A 21,851-nucleotide genomic window follows, 5' to 3' on the forward strand; every position below is an offset into this window, starting at 1 on the left:
TCTAGCAGGTGAGAAGATGCCTGAGGAATGGAGGATAAGTGTACTGGTGCCCATTTTTAAGAACAAATGTGATGTGCAGAGCTGTGGGAACTATAGAGGAATAAAGTTGATGAGCCACACAATGAAGTTATGGGAAAGTAGTGGAGGCTAGACTCAGGACAGAAGTGAGTATTTTTGAGCAACATTATGGTTTCATGCCTAGAAAGAGTACCACAGATGCATTATTTGCCTTGAGGGTGTTGGAGAAGTACAGCGAAAGTCAGAAGGAGCTACATTGTGTCTTTGTAAATCTAGAGAAAGCCTATGACAGAGTACCTAGAGAGGAACTGTGGTACTGCATGTGGAAGTCTGGAGTGGCAGAGAAGTATGTTAGAATGATACAGGACATGTACGAGGGCAGCAGAACAGTGGTGAGGTGTGCTGTAGGTGTGACAGAGGAGTTTAAGGTGGAGGTGGGACTGCATCAGGGATGAGCCCTCAGCCCATTCCGGTTTGCAGTGGTGACCATGATGGTCGCAAATGGCATTGTGATCTGCAGTGAAAATCAGGGAGCAGGTGGAGGAACAGTTAGAAAGGTGGAGGCATGCACTGGATGTATGTGAATATATGTGCATGAATGAGAGAGGTGGAGGGGGGGAAGAGTGAGGCTACAGGGAGAAGAGATAGCGAGGGTGGAGGACTTTAAATACTTCAGAGCAATGATGAGTGTGGTCAGGAAGTGAAGAAACGAGTCCAAGCAGGTTGGAACGGGTGGCAGAAGGTGTCTTATGTGACAGGAGAGTCTCTGCTAGGATGAAGGGCAAAGTTTATAAAACAGTGGTGAGGCCAGCCATGATGTACGGATTAGAGACACTGGCACTGAAGAGACAACAGGAAGCAGAGTTGGAGGTGGCGGAAATGAAGATGTTGAGGTTTGCTCTCTGAGTGACCAGGTTGGATAAAATTAGAAATGAGCTCATCAGAGGGACAGCCAAGACTCGATGTTTTGGAGACAGTTAGAGAGAGCAGACTTCGATGGTTTGAACACGTCCAGGGGAGAGAGAGTGAGTATATTGGTAGAAGGATGATAAGGATAGAGCTGCCAGGCAAGAGAGCTAGAGGAAGACCAAAGAGAAGGTTGATGGATGTCGTGAGGGAAGACATGAGGGCAGTTGGTGTTCGAGAGGAGGATGCAGGAGATTGGTTTACATGGAAAAGGCTGGCATGCTGTGGCGACCCCTAACGGGACAAGCCGAAACGAAAAGTAGTAGTATTCAATTTTTATTTAGGTTGTACACAACATACCAACTTCAATGGAATTGGGGTTTTATTAATGAAAGACCAGGTAGTAATTTCCCATGTTTTTATACATAAAAGTTTTTTTTGTCCCTCCCCCCAATAAATGTTTAAAGATGGCTCAAATCTAGCTTTTGGAAATCCCCGCCTTTAATATTGGCCTTGAAAAGTTGTTAATGGTTTGCGCTTAAATTTATTGGTTTGTGGATGAAGACCTACAAACTCCTGACTGAACCATATAAATACTGATTAACAGCGGTCGAACAAATTATTATAAAAAGGTATACAGTGGGTACATAAAGTATTCAGACCTCCTTAAGTTTTCCACTCTGTTATATTGCAGCCATTTGCTAAAATCATTTAAGTTCAGATTTTTACTTAATGTACAAATAGCGCCCCATATTGACAGAAAAAAAACGGAAATGTTGAAATTTTTGCAGATTTATTAAAAAAAGAAAAACTTAAAATATCACACAGCCATAAGTATTCAGACCCTTTGCTGTGACATAACTCAGGCGCTGACCATTTCTTCTGATTATCCTTGTGATGGTTCTCCACCTCCATTGGAGTCCAGCTGTGTTTGATTATACTGATTTGACTTGATTAGGAAAACTACACACTTGTCCATATAAGACCTTACTGGTCGCGTGTCAGAGCAAATGAGAATCATGAGGTCAAAGGAACAGCCTGACGAGCTCAGAGAGAATTGTGGCAAGGCACAGATCTTGCCAAGGTTACTAAAAAATTCTGCTGCACTTCAGGTTCGTAAGAGCACAGTGTCCTCCATAATACTTAAATGGAAGACGTTTGGGACGACCAGAACCCTTCCTAGAGCTGGCCGTCCGGCCAAACTGAGCAATCAGGGGAGAAGGGCCATGGTGAGAGAGGTAAAGAAGAACCCAAAGATCACTGTGGCTGAGCTCCAGAGATGCAGTCTCTGATGGGAGAAAGTTCTCAAGTCAACCATCACTGCAGCCCTCCAGCATTCGGGGCTTTATGGCAGAATGGCCAATACTGTCGCAACAGTGAAGCATGGAGGTGGCAACATCATGCTGTGTTTTTTTTTCCAGCTGCAGGGACAGGACGACTGGTTGCAATCGAAGGAAAGATGAATGCGGCCAAGTACAGGGATATCCTGGACAAAAACCTTCTCCAGAGTCTCAGGACCTCAGACTGGGCCGAAGGTACACCTTCCAACAAGACAATGACCCTAAGCACACAGCTAAAATGACAGCATCGCTTCAGAACAACTCAGTGACAGTTCTTGAATGGCCCAGCCAGAGCCCTGACTTAAACCCAATTGAGCATCTCTGGCGAGACCTGAAAATGGGTGTCCGCCAACATCCACCGTCCAACCTGACAGAACTGGAGAGGATCTGCAAGGAGGAATGGCAGAGGATGCCCAAATTCAGGTGTGAAAAACTTTTTGCATCATTCCCAAAAAGACTCATGGCTGTATTAGCTCAAAAGGGTGCTTCTACTAAATACTGAACAAAGGGTCTGAATACTCATGGCTGTGTGATATTTCAGTTTTTCTTTTTTAATCTGCAAAAGTTTCAACAATTCCGTTTTTGTCTGTCAATATGGGGTACTGTGTGTACATTAATGAGGCAAAACAATTAAATGATTTTAGCAAATTGCTACAATATAACGAAGAGAAACATTTCAGGGGGTCTGAATACTTTCCGTACCCACTCTATATTTACCTTCTTAGTAGTGGATATACAGTCCTGCTAACCATTATTGGCACCCATGAAGTTTAAGTACTAAATATGCATTATCTCCTGAAGAAATTTTCTATGGCGAACTTTTGTTTGATACAAAAGAGCAAATGATAAACACTATTTTATGGACAGATGAAACAATAGAGCTTTTTAGCAATGCACACAAACATATTTGGAGGCTGTCATCGCTCTCAAAGTGTGTGCAGCAAAGTATTAAGGAGGAGTGCCGATATTGCTGTACAGACTGTTTTCACTTTTTTTCTTTGAAATTACAATATCTAAGTTGAAAAAAAATATATTTGTTAAAATACTTTGGAGCTCCAATTAAAAGAGCCTGATGATTTAATTTCGGTACATATTCATTCATTTCTGAAGCTATTATACAGGTTATGCAAAAAAATGAACGGGTGCCAATAATTGTGAGCACGAATGCACACATCTGATCACAACTCCAGAGCTGCCAACCTATAGAAATTCACCCGCAGAGCAATTTGTCCAAATGTGTCTGAATTTTCATATTTTCAAAGTTTTGCCACTAACATTACTGCAGGACATTAATTACAGTAGATTATGTAATAAAATAAAATTAATTCTGCATACTGTTCAATTCCACAGCATAATCATTACTGTGATCAAAATCGTTACTAAATGATGGCTTTAAGATTTGTTGTTTTCATGCTTTTTATTGCATCAATCTTATAATGGCGGACACAGTTGCAGCCTGAATCAAAGTATGAGATTTTGATGTGCCATCATCAAAACCATCTGTCTATGGATTAATTCGCATTCACCAATTGTGTTTCCAACCTTGGTTTAAAAAAATTCAATAAAAAAGCCAGTTCATTAAATCAGATTAATCAAATCTCAAAAGTCAAAACTCAGGACTGTTTTTCAAACAAATACCCTTGCTGATAGATTTAATTGAGAGTTTATGCATGGTCAATACTTAAGATTTATATTTTGTGAATGTACTTGTATAGATGTCTTCTCTTGCATGCTCTTTATATGATACATTTATACTGCCGATATCCATTATTTCACCCCACTGTGGGATGCATAAAGGTTTTATTATATTAAATATTTTTTATTAATGACAATATAGTTTAAACCTGACCCCATTCTCAGATGTCTCCACTGACATTAATTTATTTCCATTTAAGAGGGTGTCTTGCGAGACCGTGAATAATTTTACATCTCCAGACGCGTATTAACTGGCCTTTTTTGTTGTTCAAACTTGGTTACTCACCGCTATAACTTTGGTTCCAGCCAGACCTATGTGACAAGTGCACTTTTGTGACTTCATGACATACGTGCTTTTCCTTCTTTTCCCATTAATTCCACACCCTCCCTTCGTGTTAACATAAACGATACGTGTAAGAACCATGGTAAGAAGTGTAGTTTATTCGCTACCATGGAGGCGATGATTAAGTGACATACAATGCTTTGACACCGGACGAAGAGAGGACTTTCACCTCTACAGCCTTGCAGCCGGGGGAGTGTAATAAAAGATCTTGCCCCCATGCAGCTCCCCCCCCCCCCTTTTTTTTTTTAAATATCGTGTTTATTTAATCAAATTAATTTATGAAATTTTCATCACAGTGGCTGGACACAGCGCCGTATTGGCTGGTAATGTCGGACGCTAGATCCCCCCACCCCAATAGATTATAGATTAACAATCGGTGTTACAGCCTTAACAAGGCAGCTTTCAGTGATTCCCGTAACAAAATACGGACGTTCTGTACCATTTAACAGCTATGCAACTATAAAGCATTAACAACCCTTTACTGAGGGCTTCCAGAAGTTGATAGGCGACACTTGCCCTTTTCTTCTATTCAAAGAAAACCACCACTGATGTTGTAGTAATGGACAGCTTTCATAATTCTATAACAGGGTCCAACACAGTAGCCTGATGGCCCAGAGCCAGTTTGGCGCTGTGTCGGGCCACTACGCACCTTACAAATAAATACGATGAAATCAACACATTCTTGTGTGTGTGTGTGTGTATATATCATTGAACAGTCATTTGTAACGGTGAATGCACGGTACGGGCAAGCTTGTGACACACCAGCGAGCTACAAGCTTTGCCTGGCTAGCTAGCGCAGCTACACTTTTTTTCCCCAAGTGTCATTATCTCAAAGGGATGACGAATAATTAACAAGACAGCGAATCCTTTCTAATTGTGTTAAGCTATTGTGACGAAGTCACAAAACACTGGAAGTGCTCGGGTAATACAGTACATCTCACAGAAGTCTGCCTGGAGCCACGTTACAGCAGAGCATAACTAACTTTGCACAGTAAATCAGCAGGCAAATTAATAAGTGTCTGGCAAGAAAATAATACAGCTATACAGGACATGTTTAACCAAAAATGATTTGGTACGTTATTGCATACGTTGGCTGAGCGGAAGGGCCTATAAGGTTAAATGTATACTAATACACTATATTATTTATAATATTGGCAATGTTATTTATTTTTTGCACAATAGAACGCAGAGTTCTGATTTTGACTTTTGAAATTTGCACAATAAGTGCTCTCAAAATTACATTTGAGTTCATATTTGTAACAATTTAGCTTTGCTAAAGGACTACATAAACCATAAAGAAATACTTCCTTTATAAATTTTTTACACTTATGTTTAGATCACAATATATACCGTAGGGCTGGACCAACTGCTAATCACGAATATATTGATCAATATTGTTATCACGATTATTTCTGATGTTAGGGGAAACAAATGTATTTATATTGCACCACTTGTCAACAAACACTATCAAAAATGTTTTCAGTATAAAACAAAACTTTAAACTAAATGAGTTTTTTTTTTTTTTTTTTTTTAAACTATCCGAATTTCAAATTTACCAAGGGGTAACTGAATATTACTTTTGCAAAAAAAAAAGTGTAAACACCAAGTGCAACTCAATGGAAGCAAATACAGTTTGTACATAACTAAACTTCACCATAACATTAGGCTTCAAGCACCTACTTTTAATTTGAAGATCCCGTCGATGTAGTGAATTATCAAGGACAGGTACGGCTCCATTGTTCTGCTTGACCATAGGTTAGCCATCCCAAACTGCATAGAACTTGATATTTGTGCTTTCCTTCTTTAGTTACTTCCGGTGTTTTTCCACTGTTGTCAGGCCAGCCGCAGGTCTAGCCGGACGCCACAACGATTGTTCATACTATGCATTACAGTACCACGCTACCAGCCCTCGCAGCGCTACGCCCGGAGATTTATTATGCAAATGAGTTTCGCTGTCGAGGCTGCTGCAGCAACCCTTTCCAAATAAAGTTATCCAGGCTAAATCTATGCAAGACACCATGTTATAATTTCATTGGAGCATCATGTTTTCATTGACTTGGAAATCTACTTGAGTAACTGTCGCAAACTATTACTAAACCTGATATTTATTCTGTGTCATTCTGTAAATAAAACAGTCATTATTATATATTACAAGTGATAATGCCAAGACTTATTGAATAAATTAACAGTTAAAATTAAAAAAAGCTGTCAATACTTTGTCACTCGGAACTATTCCAAGAGGGGCTTTTTGAAAGTTGATTCGTATGAGTTATACATTAATCTATGTATATGTATGCATGTGTAATTGTTAAATCGTTCGGATTATAACATGAAAACAAAGGGCCAGTACTGGTTCTGACAAGTCCACCACACCTTGCCTCAAATGCTTAATGTCAGATCCTTTGCAACATAAAAAACTAAACAACAAAAGCATTCTGAAATATATCAATTACGGCTAAATCTTATTTGCCAAAGATGATGAACCACTTCTTCCAAAAACTATACATTACTAACCATAACGAGAGATTGACGAGGGAATCATACATTTTATACATATGACTGACGACAGCAGACTTCATAAACATTCTTTTAGGAAAACCCTTGAGTATTGATAAGGGTGCGGTAACACTCACCTTTTTATGATCACACTGAATGTGGCACAGGGAGCAGGAATGAGGAAACACTTTTGGACTTGTGCCAGAGAAATCACTTATAAGGGTGGAGTCAGGGAACTTCTTGCTGGTATTGTGTCCACTTGTGCCAGAGGAAGACGAAAGAGACCGCCTTGAGTACACCTCCCTCCTCGATTCAGATGAGAGCCTTTGCTTGGATCCATTGTGCCTGTAGTCTTTGTCAACGACACGAGATTTAGACGGTGGACCTTCACTACTCCGTGAAAGACTGCTCTTGTGATGGTCACCACTTGTCCTGCGATAGTCCCGGTCTCCATGCTTGCTTGATTCCATGTGTACCATACGTATATGACGTTTTTCTGCCTTTTCGACTTTTGGAGTTGATGCAGAGGAGTACATCTGAACCACTCTTTCACTTGAGAGTTTATCCCTTTTGAAAGTCTCTTTAGTTGTACATTCCTTTGCACGACTGGCATGGCCATAGTCAATGACTTTACCTGCTGTCTTTGTAACCATCAGAAGACTGGGCACTTCAGACAAGCAGGTATCAGTCAGTTGGGAAGTGTTTGTAGGGGGAAGGATCTTGCCATGAATGTTGCGTGCCACTGTATTTTGGTTGTCCGACTTGTTGATTTGTATGTCACGGAGAATAAAAGGTAATGTATCTGGGGTTAGCTGATCATCTGGGTAGTGACTCAGCACTTCGAGGTCGGCATTTGATAGTCCGAAGCTCGCCAAGATACTTCCTGCACTTTCAGGTGTATACAAACCCTGACCATCCCCAACTCCACAATGGGGTTGTTGGGCTTGGGATGAGGACGAGCCGCTTGATACCCAGCTTGGAACGACTGATCCAGTTTGGTTGCTTTGGGTCTGCTGGTGAAGCCCTTGGAGTTGCTGAGGGTGATAAGTCCCATCAGATGCAGAGCTGGCAAACAATTTAGATGGAGGTTGGAAGTTTGACCAGTCGCCCCTATGATGGTGGCTAGTTTGATTATCACTGGTCAGTGTTCTAGGGCTAGTACTGTAGCATCCATGTTGACCAATTACAGACACTGTGCCTTGGTTCTGATGTTGATTTGGCCGACTTGTGTGGTCAGTTAGGTGATGGTCCATGTCCCTGGCACCACGAATAGCCAGAGCTGACTCCAGCTCATCAGGAAGTTGGGTGGGGCGAGGAAATGGGAAGCCAGACAACATGTTTGAGGCAGGGGCATTATGTTGTTGATTTGGAGGTTGTTGTTGTTGATCAGTTCTTGACGTGTTGGAGAAAGACTGTGGGGCTTGTGACTGGGACTTGTGGCGATACATAGCAGCAGACTGGCAGATACCTTTTTCTATGAGTTTTGCTGAAGTACAGTCTATTGAGAAGATTCAGGTGGATCACGCGAAGGAGTAGCTCAGCAGTCAACCTGTGGCAGTTGTACTCCAACTGTTATCGTCACAAGGATGGAAAGCTAACCAAGAACAATCTACCCATGAGTGGCAATCTGATCAACGTGCTATCATTGTAGTCGCATCTTCTGCGGGTCCATATGTGAAAAGGGTCCCCTCTGGTACCTTTGGTGCAGGAGAAGGTTGAAATCGACTCCAAATGAAGGGTGCGTGCAAGATGAAAATTATTCTGTATGCACAGCGTGGCTGTGAGGTGAAAAGCAGAAATAAACTATTATAGATGGACAGGCAATAGTTCTTTTCAAAGTACTTGAGATTAATTCCCTTTTCAATTATCTTTTCTTATACAAGTCAATTCTTCTTGAACCATTTCTCAAGCCATAAATATAGTCAGACAGAATAACCCTTACCACTCCATGCTTTACTTTGATATTATATAAGCACAACTTTATGTAAGAATACTAATTTGGTTAAAAACAAACAGAAAATATGGAGATCCCTTTAAGAACCCACACCTTCTACAAATATTAATCCTCAGACAAGTAAACTTCTGTTCCACCATTTAAATTTTCATCCCCAATGCTCCCTCGAAACCAACTGTCTGGTGGAGAATAATGTCACTTGTGCTGGACGATACAGTGGGTACGGAAAGTATTCAGACCCCCTTATATTTTCACGGTTATATTGTGGACATTTGCTAAAATAATTTAAGTTCATTTTTTACCCCCTCAATGTACACACAGCACCTCATATTGACAGAAAAATACAGAATTGTTGAAATTTTTGCACATTAAAAAAGAAAAACTGAAATTTCACACAGCCATAAGTATTCAGACCCTTTGCTGTGACACTCATATTTGACTCGGGTGCTGTCCATTTCTTCTGATTATCCTTGAGATGGTTCTACACCTTCATTGGAGTCCAGCTGTGTTTGATTATACTAATTGGACTTGATTAGGAAAGCCACAAACCTGACTATATAAGACCTTACAGCTCACAGTGCATGTCAGAGTAAATGTGAATCATGAGATCAAAGGAACTGCCTGAACAGCTCAGAGACAGAATTGTGGTATGGCACAGATCTGGCCGAGTTTACAAAAAAAAATAAAAAATGCTGCACTTAAGGTTCCGAAGAGCACAGTGGCCTCCATAATACTTAAATGGAAGACGTTTGGGATGACCAGAACCCTTCCAAGAGCTGCCCGTCCAGCCAAACTGAGCAATCGGGGGAGAAGAGCCATGGTGAGAGAGGGAAAGAAGAACCCAAAGATCACTGTGGTTGAGCTCAAGAGATGCAGTCGGGAGATGGGAGAAAGTTCCAGAAAGTTAACCATCACTGCAGGTTTATGGCAGAGTGGCCCGACAGAAGCCTCTCCTCAGTGCAATACATGAAAGCGTGCATGGAGTTTGCTTAAGTTTTTTTTGTTTTTTAATACAAAAAAAAAAAAAAAAAACACATCTGAAGGACTCCAAGATGGTGACAAGATGGTGAGAAATTTAGATTATCTGGTTTGATGAGACCAACATAGAACCTTTTGGCCTTAATTCTAAGCGGTGTGTGTGGTGATAACCTGGCACTGCTCATCACCTGTCCAATACAGCCACAGCAGTGAAGCATGGTGGTGGCAGCATGATGTTGTGGGGGTGTTTTACAGCTGCAGGGACAGGACGACTGGTTGCAATCGAAGGAAAGATAAATGCGGCCAAGTACAAGGATATAGTGGATGAAAACCTTCTCCAGAGTGCTCAGAACCTCAGACTGGGCTGAAGGTTCACCTTCAAAAAAGACAATGACCCTAACCACACAGCTAAAATACCGAAGGAGTGGCTTCAGAACAACACCGTGACTGTTCTTGAAGGGCCCAGCCAGAGCCATGACTTAAACCCAATTGAGCATCTCCGGAGAGACCTGAAAATGGCTGTCCACCAACATTCACCATCCCACCTGACAGAACTGGAGAGGATCTGCAAGGAGGAATGACAGAAGACCCCCAAATCCAGGTGTGAAAAACTTGTTGCATCATTCCCAAAAAGACTCATGGCTGTATTAACTCAAAAGGGTGCTTCTACTAAATACCGCACAAAAGTTCTGAATACTTCTGGCTGTGATATTTCAGCTTTTCTTTTTTAATAAGTCTGCAAAAAATTCAACAAGTCTTTTTTCTGTCAATATGGGGTTCTGTGTGTACATTAATGAGGAAAAAAATGACCTGAATTGATTTTAGCAAATGGCAATATAACAAAGAGCGAAAAATTTAAGTGTGTGTGAATACTTTCCGTACCCACTGTATAGTATCAAAGTCAGAATTTTGGTGTCGTGAAATTACTAGTCCAAACACATGCATCTCCCTTTACTTCAGTGATTCTCAACCAGTGTGACGGGCGGGGCACATTAGAGTGTGCCGTAATAAGTTTTAAAGTTTTTTGTAAATTGCTCGAAAAATTATATATTTACAAGAAATTATGTATCTTTGTTCATCTATTTATACCAGTGAGGCATAGTGACCTATAGAACAAATAAATGTTCTTCTATTAAATGGGAGGAAGTACTTACAATAACTAATGCATCCACTTTTTGTGACATTGTTTGTTTGTTGGTGCGCCGTGAGATTTTTCAATTGGAAAATACGTGCCATGGCTCCATAAAGGTTGGAAATCACTGCTTTACTTTGCCAGGTGGCCTCTATTTGATGAGTTTTGTTTCCAGTCAGGTAAATATCACAAGCACCACTGCTTCAGTAAGACAGCATCACACCTGACAGATTCTCCACCAGACCGTGAGAGCTGAGGCCTTAGGGAAAAAAGTAAAAAGTATTTAAATATCGACACAGATACCGCTCAGCGCCTAATGTTAACGAAATGTAACTGTAAAGCTAAAACAACACTTTAAAGTCAAATATCAATTTTCAACACAACGTAATGCAAATAAGGGATGGGCCTTTAAATGTAAAACAAGAATGATTTCTCAATTACTGTATGCACTGTGTGAGGAGAGTATGTTGACTTTCGCTCCGGATGCAAGTGAGCATGACAGCCAATCTTTCTAATGGCTAAAAAATAGTAAAGAAAAAGTACAGTGAAACCTTGATTTAACGGTCCCCAATTTAACGGACTTCGGCTACGGGCAGAAAATACTGTCCAGTTGGAAATCACCCCTTTCATCTACCAGTGAGGTAAGTTTGTATACACTTTTGAAACATTTTAAAGCTTTTTTTAAATATTTATTTACAATACTTTTGTACTCTACTGGGTGTTTTTAGCCAGCACTATGAATAATGTAGTGGAATGTCTAATACCCATAAAATTACTATTAAAAATGACTGACTTTTACACTTGTGACAATTAAGAATGTTAAAAAGTGAGAAGCTGTGAATTCACTTATAGCCCCACATTACAACAAAAGATTTAACGAGGTATTTGTGATTCTGAGTTAATTCTAATAGCTGTGGTTAACTTCCTTTTACACATTTTAACAATAGTAAAATTACTTGCTTATACTTAAACTATACTCACTATTAAAGACCCTGTAAAGTGACTTTGGTGATTTGTTTCTACATACATATTTTTGAAGTGCTGAAAACATGCAAAAACTGACAACCATTTAGTACTGAATTGTTTAGGTATAGCATTAAACTCTTTTTCACCATTTCCCAAATTTTTTTTGGCCAGGGTGAAAAACAAGCCCAGGTACGCACACGGGCTTTCTGACATGAGTCGAACCTCCCCCCCACTTTATAAGTACCGAGCGTTGTCATGCAGTCAGTGGCTACTCGGTGCAATGGCTAGTTCCCTAGTGATAACAACTTGGCCCATTTTGACCACAATAGCGTGCAGTTGGCATCAAGCTATGCCTACAACATGAAAAAAATGCATCTTACCTGAAGTATTGTGTGTTATTTGCACTACAGTGTCTGTGTTGGGGTGAAGCCATGCGTGGTGTACCAAGTGAGCAAGGGTAACCCAACCGCCCGTACGCGAGCCCGCTAGAAATTAGTAGGTAGTAACCGCTGGCGGCCTCACGGACCGGTGTTGTGACTGTCAAATTGTCCACAGTCTTGCTCTTTGTGGCACGCATGGCTCCACAAAACAGACACTTCAGGGAAAGTTAACCGTTTATTGCATTCACTTACCCACGAGCTTGCTCGACCACCAGTGGGGTCATTTAATACGTCAATGTGTGGGTTCACAGAGACACTTCAGGCAAAGTTAATTCTTTATTAAACTAGCAATGTGACAAGAATTCCCCACAATAACTGTGTCAAAATGCTAAGTCTGGATGTAATGGCCACTTCAACCCGAGAATTATTGGTTCCGGGAAAATTGTCGTTTGTTTCGGAGAAAACAGTCTTTTCGGGGAATTTCACCTACAGAAAATCTTGTCCAAAAATGTTTTTTAAAATAATAAACACCTTCAAAATTGGAGTAAAACAGTAAAACTATTTCTCCTTGACCTTTATGTTTAGTACTATGGAAACACCTTTTGCGATTGACAAGTTTCAGTGAATTATATTCAGCAATAAGCCCGTATGGGCCAAAATTCCGAGCGGTTGACCAAGTCGGCGCTTCAAAATTACCATGACGTTTCAAATGTTGTCACTTGCCCGAAAAACGCAACTCAAAGCTATAATCTGTGATTCTGGCACCCAGTACTGCTGGAATTCAGCATTACAACAAAACAGTCCGTCACTTCGATGAGTCCAAACTGTCCCATCTCCCAACCCGCCACAGGTGAATATACATTAATGTAGTGTATAATAGAGCTGTTGAAACCCGCAAGGTAAATCAAACAGGCGAAAGAAACTGTCTTAGTTCAATATCCAGCGAACAAATATGTTCTGTAACTACCGGGGTGTTACAGTACCTGTTAATGTGGAGCCATACACATTTCTGGGTTCCCCTAAACCATTAAAATAATGTACTTTGGAAAGTTATTGTGTTTTACAACAATAAAACGAAGCCTGTGGCCAAAATGTACACGGGCGGTATACGTACGTACATTTGTGCCTCTCACCGGCCTTTCAAATAAGTGAGCATCTCTTAAAATACTGTATCGCTCCCATGTCCTGATTCTGTAGCAGGCGGTTTCTTCCAACTATTAAGCTCTCTTTTTATGGTTTAATAAAAAGTAATAAAGTACAACATACAGTTTGTGCAACATCAAACGTGCCTCCACATAATAATTGCATCTTGGACGTGGAAGACTTTTTTTTTGCCTGTCATCCTGCTTTTCTTCCTCTTTTCCCATCTCGATCATGCTTTTTGTGTCACGTCTCTGGACCTCGGCTGTATGTCACCGGCGATCAATGTCCGTAGCGAGATTCAGGAAGTCTCGGCAGCCGGCTGGGAGAACCTCTACATGTCATGACGACGCTCAGTTATAATCAAGTGGATAAAAACTCTCGCAAACCACCTCACTGGATCACTAGCAAATTAACTTACACACACGTTAAAATAAATGAGGTCAACAGAAGCAACAGAAACAGATCAGTAAGGACAAGAGGAGTGCTTGGTCGTGACCACATGACCAACCACACCACTGCTGGCAGCCAACGGCTCCTCGAAAAGAGGTAGATGTTCATTTGTGACAATTTTTGTTATTGTTTTCGTTCACAAATTATTGTATGTTTATTTCATGCTAGAGAAACGCAGAAACGCAAAATAACATTTTTAGTGCACATTTTACAACTACGCTCCGCCCATTGCTCGGCGAAATCCCTCATTTCTGTCGTCATTTCCTTCTACTCCATTTTCATAGTGCCACCAACTGGGCCAGCCCGGGAAATGAATCGAGCATTCACTAAATATAAATATATATATATATATATATAGAATACAAAAATATGTTAAGAGGAGTAGGCTTAATCAGGATATTGTCATCTCCTCGAGTATCAGCTTGGGTGAAAATATTCTTTTAACAAAAAATAAATAAATAAAAATAAAAGTTATAGATTCCAGTGTTAAATAGCGCAAATGGAACATTATTTGTGAGAAGAGCAGCGTGGGCAGTAGAATAGGTAAAGTACTTTAGTCATAATTTTTACTGAATTTGTTATGGAGTATTTTAGAGGCCTTTGAAGTGCTCATTCCATGTATTTTGATAGCATTCCACAAAGATAGCAGCCAATTGTCACGTTGCTGATTAAACCCACCGGCGCACATAATTCAGCTCAGCCTCTGGCTCACAATGTAACAGCAAATTAAGAGGACACAACCACAGTGTCCGACAGTCGTCAGGAGGAGGTGTCAATTTTTCATGATTTTGGAGCCTCGTTTTATTTTATTGTTTTTTTTTTTTTTTATTATTATTCATTCAAATTTGACCGGCTTGGCACACATACGGTGTGTCAAATTGGTAAAACTTTTTTCCTACTTTACAGGGCCTTTAAATAAATCACACTCCTCCCTAGTCCAAACATTAAGACATTTTAATAACTAACATTTCTACAGCACAATAATGAACTCAATTATTGCAATTCTCCCCTTATTTTCCTGCAGGGAAGCCCAGAATATTGTAAAGTACAGACAGTACAGATACACTTTATTTAACAGATCATTCATCCGAAAAGTATTTACACCATTGTTGTTCATTTTGTTACAGCTGGAATTCAAAATGTATACTCCCCCCACTAAAAATTCTACACAATACCTAGAATGACACACTGAAATGTTGTTTTGGGTCCTCAGAATTGTGAGGCAGGTGTGCTAACCAGTCATGCACCGTGCCGCCCAATATTAATACGTATATTATAATGAATATATAAAACAATGTAAATTTATTTTTGAAGATGAAATTTGCTTCTTTCTGTCTGCTTTGTGTCAGGTTTACAGTGGGGCAAAAAGGTATTTTGCCAGCCACCAATTGTGCAAGTTCTCCCAGTTAAAAAGATGAGAGGCCTGCAATTTTCATCATAGGTATAACTCACCAATGAGAGACAAAAGAAAAAGAAAATTCCAGAAAATCAGGTCTGATTTTTCAAGAATTTATTAGCAAGTTATGGTGGAAAATAAGTATTTGGTCAATAACAAAAGTTCATCTCAATTCTTTGTTATAAACCCTTTGTTGGCAATGACAGAGGTCAAATGTTTTCTGTAAGTCTTCACGAGGTTTACGCACTGTTGCTGGTATTTTGGCCCATTCCTCCATGCAGATCTCCTCTGGAGCAGTGATGTTTTGGGGTTGTCGCTGGGAAACACAGACTTTTAACTCCCTCCAAAGATTTTCTATGGGGTTGAGATCTGGAGAGTGGCTAGGCCACTCCAGGACCTTGAAATGCTTCTTACGAAGCCACTCCTTCATTGCCCAGGCGGTGTGCTTGGGATCATTGTCATGCTGACAACAAGACCCAGCCATGTTTCAACTTCAATGCCCTTGCTGATGGAAGGAGGTTTTCACTCAAAATCTCACATGGCCGCATTCATTCTTTCGTTTACACGGATCAGTCATCCTGGTCCCTTTGCAGAAAAAAAGCCCTAAAGCATGATGTTTCGACCCCCCATGCTTCACAGTAGGTATGGTGTTCTTTGGATGCAACTCAGCATTCTTTCTCCTCCAAACAAGATCAGTTTTTACCAAAACGTTCTATTTTGGTTTCATCTGACATTCTCCCAGTCCTCTTCTGGATCATCCAAATTGCTCACTACCAAACTTCAGACGGGCCTGGACATGTACTGGCTTAAGCAGGGGGACAAGTCTGGCACTGCAGGATTTGAGTCCCTGGCGGCATAGTGTGTTACTGATGGTAGCCTTTGTTACTTTGGTCCCAGCTCTCTGCAGGTCATTAACTAGGTCCCCCCGTCTGGTTCTGGTATTTTTGGTCATCGTTCTTGTGGAGTGATCTTGCGTGGAGCCCCAGATCGACGGAGATTATCAGTGGTCTTGTATGTCTTCCATTTTCTAATAATTGCTCCTACAGTTGATTTCTTCACACCAAGCTGCTTACCTATTGCAGATTCCGTCTTGCCAGCCTGGTGCAGGTCTACAATTTTGTTTCTGGTGTCCTTGGATAGCTCTTTGGTCTTGGCCATAGTGGAGTTTGGAGTGTGACTGAGGTTCTGGACAGGTGTCTTTTATGCCGATAACGAGTTCAAACAGATGCCATTAAAACAGTTAACGAGTGGAGGACAGAGGAGCCGCTTAAAGAAGTTACAGGTCTGTGAGAGCCAGAAATCTTGCTTGCTTGTAGGTGACCAAATACTTATTTTCCACCATAATTTGGTAATAAATTCTTTAAAAATCAGACAGTGATTTTCTGGATTTTTTTTTCTTCCTCATTTTGTCTCTCATAAGTGAGCTATACCTATGATGAAAATTACAGACCTCTCATCTTTTTCAGGGGGAGAACTTGCACAATTTGTGGGTGACTAAATAATTTTTGCCCCACTGTAAACACGGTCGCTGTCAGTAGGTTCCACTTGTTAAGCTTAATTGCTGTGATTCAAAGCTTTCAATGAGCTTCACGTTTTGTCTGATATGTGGTAAAAGCTCTTCTGATCAATCTTAAATCTGTTTGAACAACCGATAACACAACAAGACCACAATTATATTAACCAAAACAACAACCATTCATAAATGCGTCCATGATAATTTTTATACTGAAGCTTATACCGTGATATATACCATATGCGTGAAGGGATTCAATTTATACCATGATATGCCTTTTATGTCATAGCGCCCAGCCCTTGTGTGAATACTTGGACACGTGATTTTTTTTAAATTTATTAAAGGGGACGTAAACCCACAAATCTTTTGCAAGACTACGTTGCATGTGCCACCACTAATCAAAACACTGTATTCTGGTTAATACTGCGTTCGTGGAATAATAATTAAACATTGTAATTCCTCAATTTCCAATCACAAGGGGCCACCAGTTTGGGAAGTATCACCCTCTGCTGGCGACCACAATTAATGTCACAACTCCCCTCACGAACGTTGCGTGTCACGTGACCAACCCGGAAACCAGGTAAGAAGACACTGTGTATGCTGTAGGTTGGTGACATAATAGTTTGAACAAAGTTGACGTTAAAAATAAATAAATAAATGAATAAACGATTTTTATCAACAAAGAGATTATTGTCACAAAAATGGATTGAAGGTCACAATTTAAAACAAAGCTGAGCAGTGTAACATTAATAAAACACTTCAAATCGAGACCACTAAAAGGAATAAATAACTGTAAAACTTACAATTTGGTGGGTAAATAATACACGATGGGTTGCTTTGTTTGGTTAGTGACTGTTTTTTCTTGGTTTATGGACAACAAGCCAGTTGTCCTCTTTGGGCTTGCGAGTGAACTGGATCGCCAGTCAATCGCAGTGCACATACAAACACACTTAAATCCACACCTACGGACAATTTAGAGCAGGGGTGTCAAACACATTGTAGTTCAGTGGCCAATTACACCCTAATTTGATGTCAAAGGGGCCGGCCATTAAAATCATAACATACTAAACTTAATAAATATGTTTTCCCCTTTGTTTGAATGCCAAAAAATAAACAATATTATTAGGATAATCTTTAGATTTGATTAACTTTTCTTCATTATTTTACCCCAAAACAAATGTTTTAAATTACAAAAAAAAAAATTGAGAAAAATTTGTTTCAGTCGGTCATCTACGTGTGCATAACTGATTGCAGTGATTGTAACTGCACAAAACTTTATATAACTGGTATTTGGAACTGAAATACAGTATATTGTATTGCACTTTAAAATCAGTTTATGAAGATTTAGGAATTACAGCTTATAAAACCCACGAAATCAGGAATTTAAAAAAAATGTGAATACTGTGAAGAAATCAGCACAAATTTTCCAGGCCATAAATGTTTTAAACTGAGTGTCACACACTAATCAGCTACCAGACTCAAAGCACCTGCACAGGTTTCCCCAGGTGTCATTAAATTGCTTCAGTTTGGTTGAATTGTCTCGGTTGGGTTCAATATTTGGAAGCCTGCAGACTTGACAACTGGCCAGAAGACCATCATTAATGCCCTCTCCGTATGACGGGTAAACCACAAAACTTCATAGCTAAGGAGGCTGGCTATTCACAGAGTGGTGTCCAAGCACATCAATGGAATGTCTAGTGGAAGGACACAATGTGGCAGGAGAAGATGTACCAGCAAAAGAGATGACCGTGGGCTTCAACGGATTATTAAACTGAGAAGATTCAATGATCTAGCAGAGATCCAGAAAGAGTGGAATGAGGCGGGAGTCATAGCTTCAAAAACCACCACATTCAGACGCATCCGGGAGATGGGCTACAACTGTCGGGTTCCTCGGGTCAAGCCGCTTCTGAGCCTGAGCCAACGTAGGAAGCGTCTCAACTGGGCCAAGGAGAGGGGCGACTGGACTGTTTGCCAGTGGTCCGAGGTCCTCTTTTCCGATAAAAGTGTGCCTTTCATTCGGGAATCAAGGTCCAAGGGTTTGGATGAAGAAGAGAAACCAAGCTGCTTGAGGTCCAGTGTGAAATATCCACAGTCAGTCATTATCTGTCCTGGGTTGGTTGGCTGATTCGTGGGTTTTATGAGCCGGAAGCCCAAATTACATAAAAATAAACCAAATAAATACTTGAAATTGTGGGCCCTGAATCTGTAACCTACCAAAGTTTAACTTTTAAGAATGGAATTATGGAAATAAATGAACTTTTCAAAGCTATTAATTTTTTTTTGGAAAGGGTCTGAAAATAATCCATTAACCTAACGTGCATGTTTTTATGTTAAGTCTCCACGCCTGAGCAGAGATTCGAAACAAACCCACTCGATTGTGAAGCAGACGTGCGAACCAGTAACCCGACTATGCCGCTCCATGAGCAACAATTACATGTTAATTCAAATAAAGGTATCATTCACCAACAATTATTTTCAGTTTAACGTATTTTAGTGTTGCTTTTCACAGCGTTCTGTGTTCTTTCAAATCGATGGGTGACGCCGATGAGCTAACCGCTCTTAACTTTTACACATGAACGCAATGCAGCCATGAAACACGAACAAAAAAATGTTAAATGAATCTGAAAAGGGGCGAGTTAGCCGATATGATAGCGTATAGCGGCCATTTTAAACTGCGAAGTCGGTGGGAATGCACAACTGGTTCAGTGGTATTTTACACACATTTGAGTATCCACACAGACGGTGTGTAAATACCCTTTCACATTGAATGATGTCATAGATGGCTGACCTTACCAACTGGAAAATAGCCGTGTGTTTATAACCGTAAAATCGTCCTCGTCGTTGTCCTCTGGTGAGCCTGCGTCTTCATCTACGTAGCCTTCGTCTTCCTGTTCTTCGTTTATTCCCTGCGCTTTTGGTGGTTTGAAAAGGGATTTCAATGCGCATTACTGCCCCCTTGTGATTCGTCAAAAACAAAGATATTGTATAAGTAGATAAGACACGCCCATTTTGAGCTCCATGCCGATAGCGACGCTAAGCTAAGGAGGTCAAAGTCGTCATATATATATATATATATATATATATATATATGTTGTGTATTGATAGAATACGCTTTGGCGTTCACAAAACAACAATCCTCATAAAAATCTGTTGATAAATGAGCAAGTTACGACTTATTTGCATTGTATTTGCAATTGTTTTCAAGGGGAAAACTGAACTAAAAGAGAGGTCACACAACTTTTGAATTTGTAACTATTTTCGTGGGTTAATTGATTACATTTGGGTACCTTAACCATTTTTTTTTTCATGTTCATTTGTGCATTATTGTTATTTGAGCTGTCATATAATTTGTGCATGGGTGATAATGTCACAGTGGCTGGAGGAGCGAAACTTGGGATGCAGTTGTCTCAGACAAATAACACACAAGTTATTTGTAGTCTGTGCACAACTGAAGTAACCTACACACAGCCTTATGAGATAAAGGTGCATGCATAAACGTATGTATGGTATTTCGTAATCTATTGCCTCCTGTTTGATTACTCAATTTATTATCTGAATACACAGGAGAGGACACGCAACCGCAGCCACGCGCTACATGTTTGAGGGATTCGTCCACCGTCCCCAGTGTCTCTGGTGTCACAAACTTGGAGGATTCCTCCACCGTCCCTGGCATCTCCTCGGAGTCTTTGCCTCTTTTACATTATTGAAATCAAATGTTGTCGGGGATGAATTGTTCATCAGTGCTAATTGTCCATGTGTCTCTGATGTGCAGAGCTATTATAACAGTTTCCCGGCATCACCTCTAAGTGTCGCCAAAGCACCAACAGGTGTAGAAACATGCGTATGCCAGCCATGCGGTTGGAGTGAGGCACCGCACGTTTCCACGGTCATTTCACTCTTGATACATCTGAACTTTGCTGTGAAAAAGAATGTGTTGTACATGAGGCCCCTGGATTTTTTTTTTGCTTTATGACGTTTTCTGGATTTGAGCATACGCCAAGTTTCAGTAAGAATTCCACGCAAGTCTTTGTACATGAGGCCCCTGCTCCACCATGAAGTCCTTGTGTGCCATGGCTTGCACCTCCGTGGCACTGCTCAGCTCCTGTTGCAGGATGAAGGCATTTGTTGCGGCAATGTCCAAGATGTGCAGCAGCACAGTCGTGTACCAGCAAGCAGTTTTCAAATAAGTGGAGTAGTACTGGAGAAGCTGTTGTACGCCATGATTTGTGGAAGACAGCAAATGTCAGGTAGTGACTCTTGTGCTTTTACACACAAATTATTTGTGTGTAAAAGCAAAAAAAAAAAAGGAGTTCCCGTCCACCACAATGCAGAGGGGTGTGTCCCTTCTCTGTTTGTCCACCTGGAGGCAGCATTTGCATTTCAGTTTGCCTTTGGTGCCTTTTTGGCCAGCCTCTAGGGCTGTGACAATGGGTACAGGAACATGGTCAGCTCTTCTGTTCTCTGGAACTCCTGTCTTGTCCATGCCACAAAGCTGAGACACCAGCTGAAGTTGTGTGCCACGGGTTCTTAGCATTACTCAGCCCCCGGTGCAGGATGAAGGCGTTTGTTGTGGCAATGTCCAAGAAGTGCAGCAAAATCCTGTACCAGTGAACAGTTTTCCTATGGGTGGAGTAGTAACAGAGAAGCTCGTCTGATTGGTCAACTCTCCCCATATTTTTATTGTATGCCATGATTTGTGTAGGACAGGAAATGTCCCTCACAACCCAGCATCCATCTCCATCCTTCACCTTTCTCTGCACCGTCACACCTGACAATGCGAGATGGATGGTGGAGCACACTGACACTTCCTGTGTGTCCATTCACTTCACATAAACAAGTGGGCCCTCTCTAAACTATCTCACAGAGCCTCTTGCACACTTTCTGGTGAGAGCATTTACTCTCCCTCCGAGGCATCCTTTTGTGCTCTCCTTGTACGTACCACATGCTCCGAATTTCATGCTGACCAGACTCATGAAAAGTTTGGGACTTGTATACAAATTGTCAATGTAAATATGGCACCCAGTGCCAAGACAGGACAGATGAATAAGGCTCATGATCATATCATGGGACAGCCCGTGCACACTTGCAGTTTAAGTCTTGCCAGTGTGTGTACTGAACCTGGTGTTGTTACTGCTTGATTA

General features: G+C 40.7%; 1 protein-coding gene across 3 annotated transcripts in view; it reads right to left on the reverse strand.

Moving 5' to 3' along the window:
* Window positions 1-19,619, reverse strand: part of LOC133404354 (zinc finger protein 638-like) — an 83,203-nt gene extending 63,584 nt beyond the window's left edge. For 2 of the 3 annotated variants that reach the window (XM_061680162.1, XM_061680160.1), the window contains exons 1-2: window positions 19,504-19,619; window positions 6,936-8,576 (exon numbers count right to left, since the gene is read on the reverse strand). In XM_061680162.1, coding sequence (XP_061536146.1) covers window positions 6,936-8,246 — 1,311 coding nt within the window. In that variant the 5' untranslated portion in view covers window positions 8,247-8,576; window positions 19,504-19,619. Of the gene's footprint in view, window positions 1-6,935; window positions 8,577-19,498 lie in introns of all 3 variants that reach the window. The other variant, XM_061680161.1, reaches the window with a different exon arrangement.
* Window positions 19,620-21,851: the final 2,232 nt, after the last annotated feature.

Source organism: Phycodurus eques, chromosome 6 (genome assembly GCF_024500275.1).
Source record: "Phycodurus eques isolate BA_2022a chromosome 6, UOR_Pequ_1.1, whole genome shotgun sequence".
NCBI lineage: Eukaryota > Metazoa > Chordata > Actinopteri > Syngnathiformes > Syngnathidae > Phycodurus > Phycodurus eques.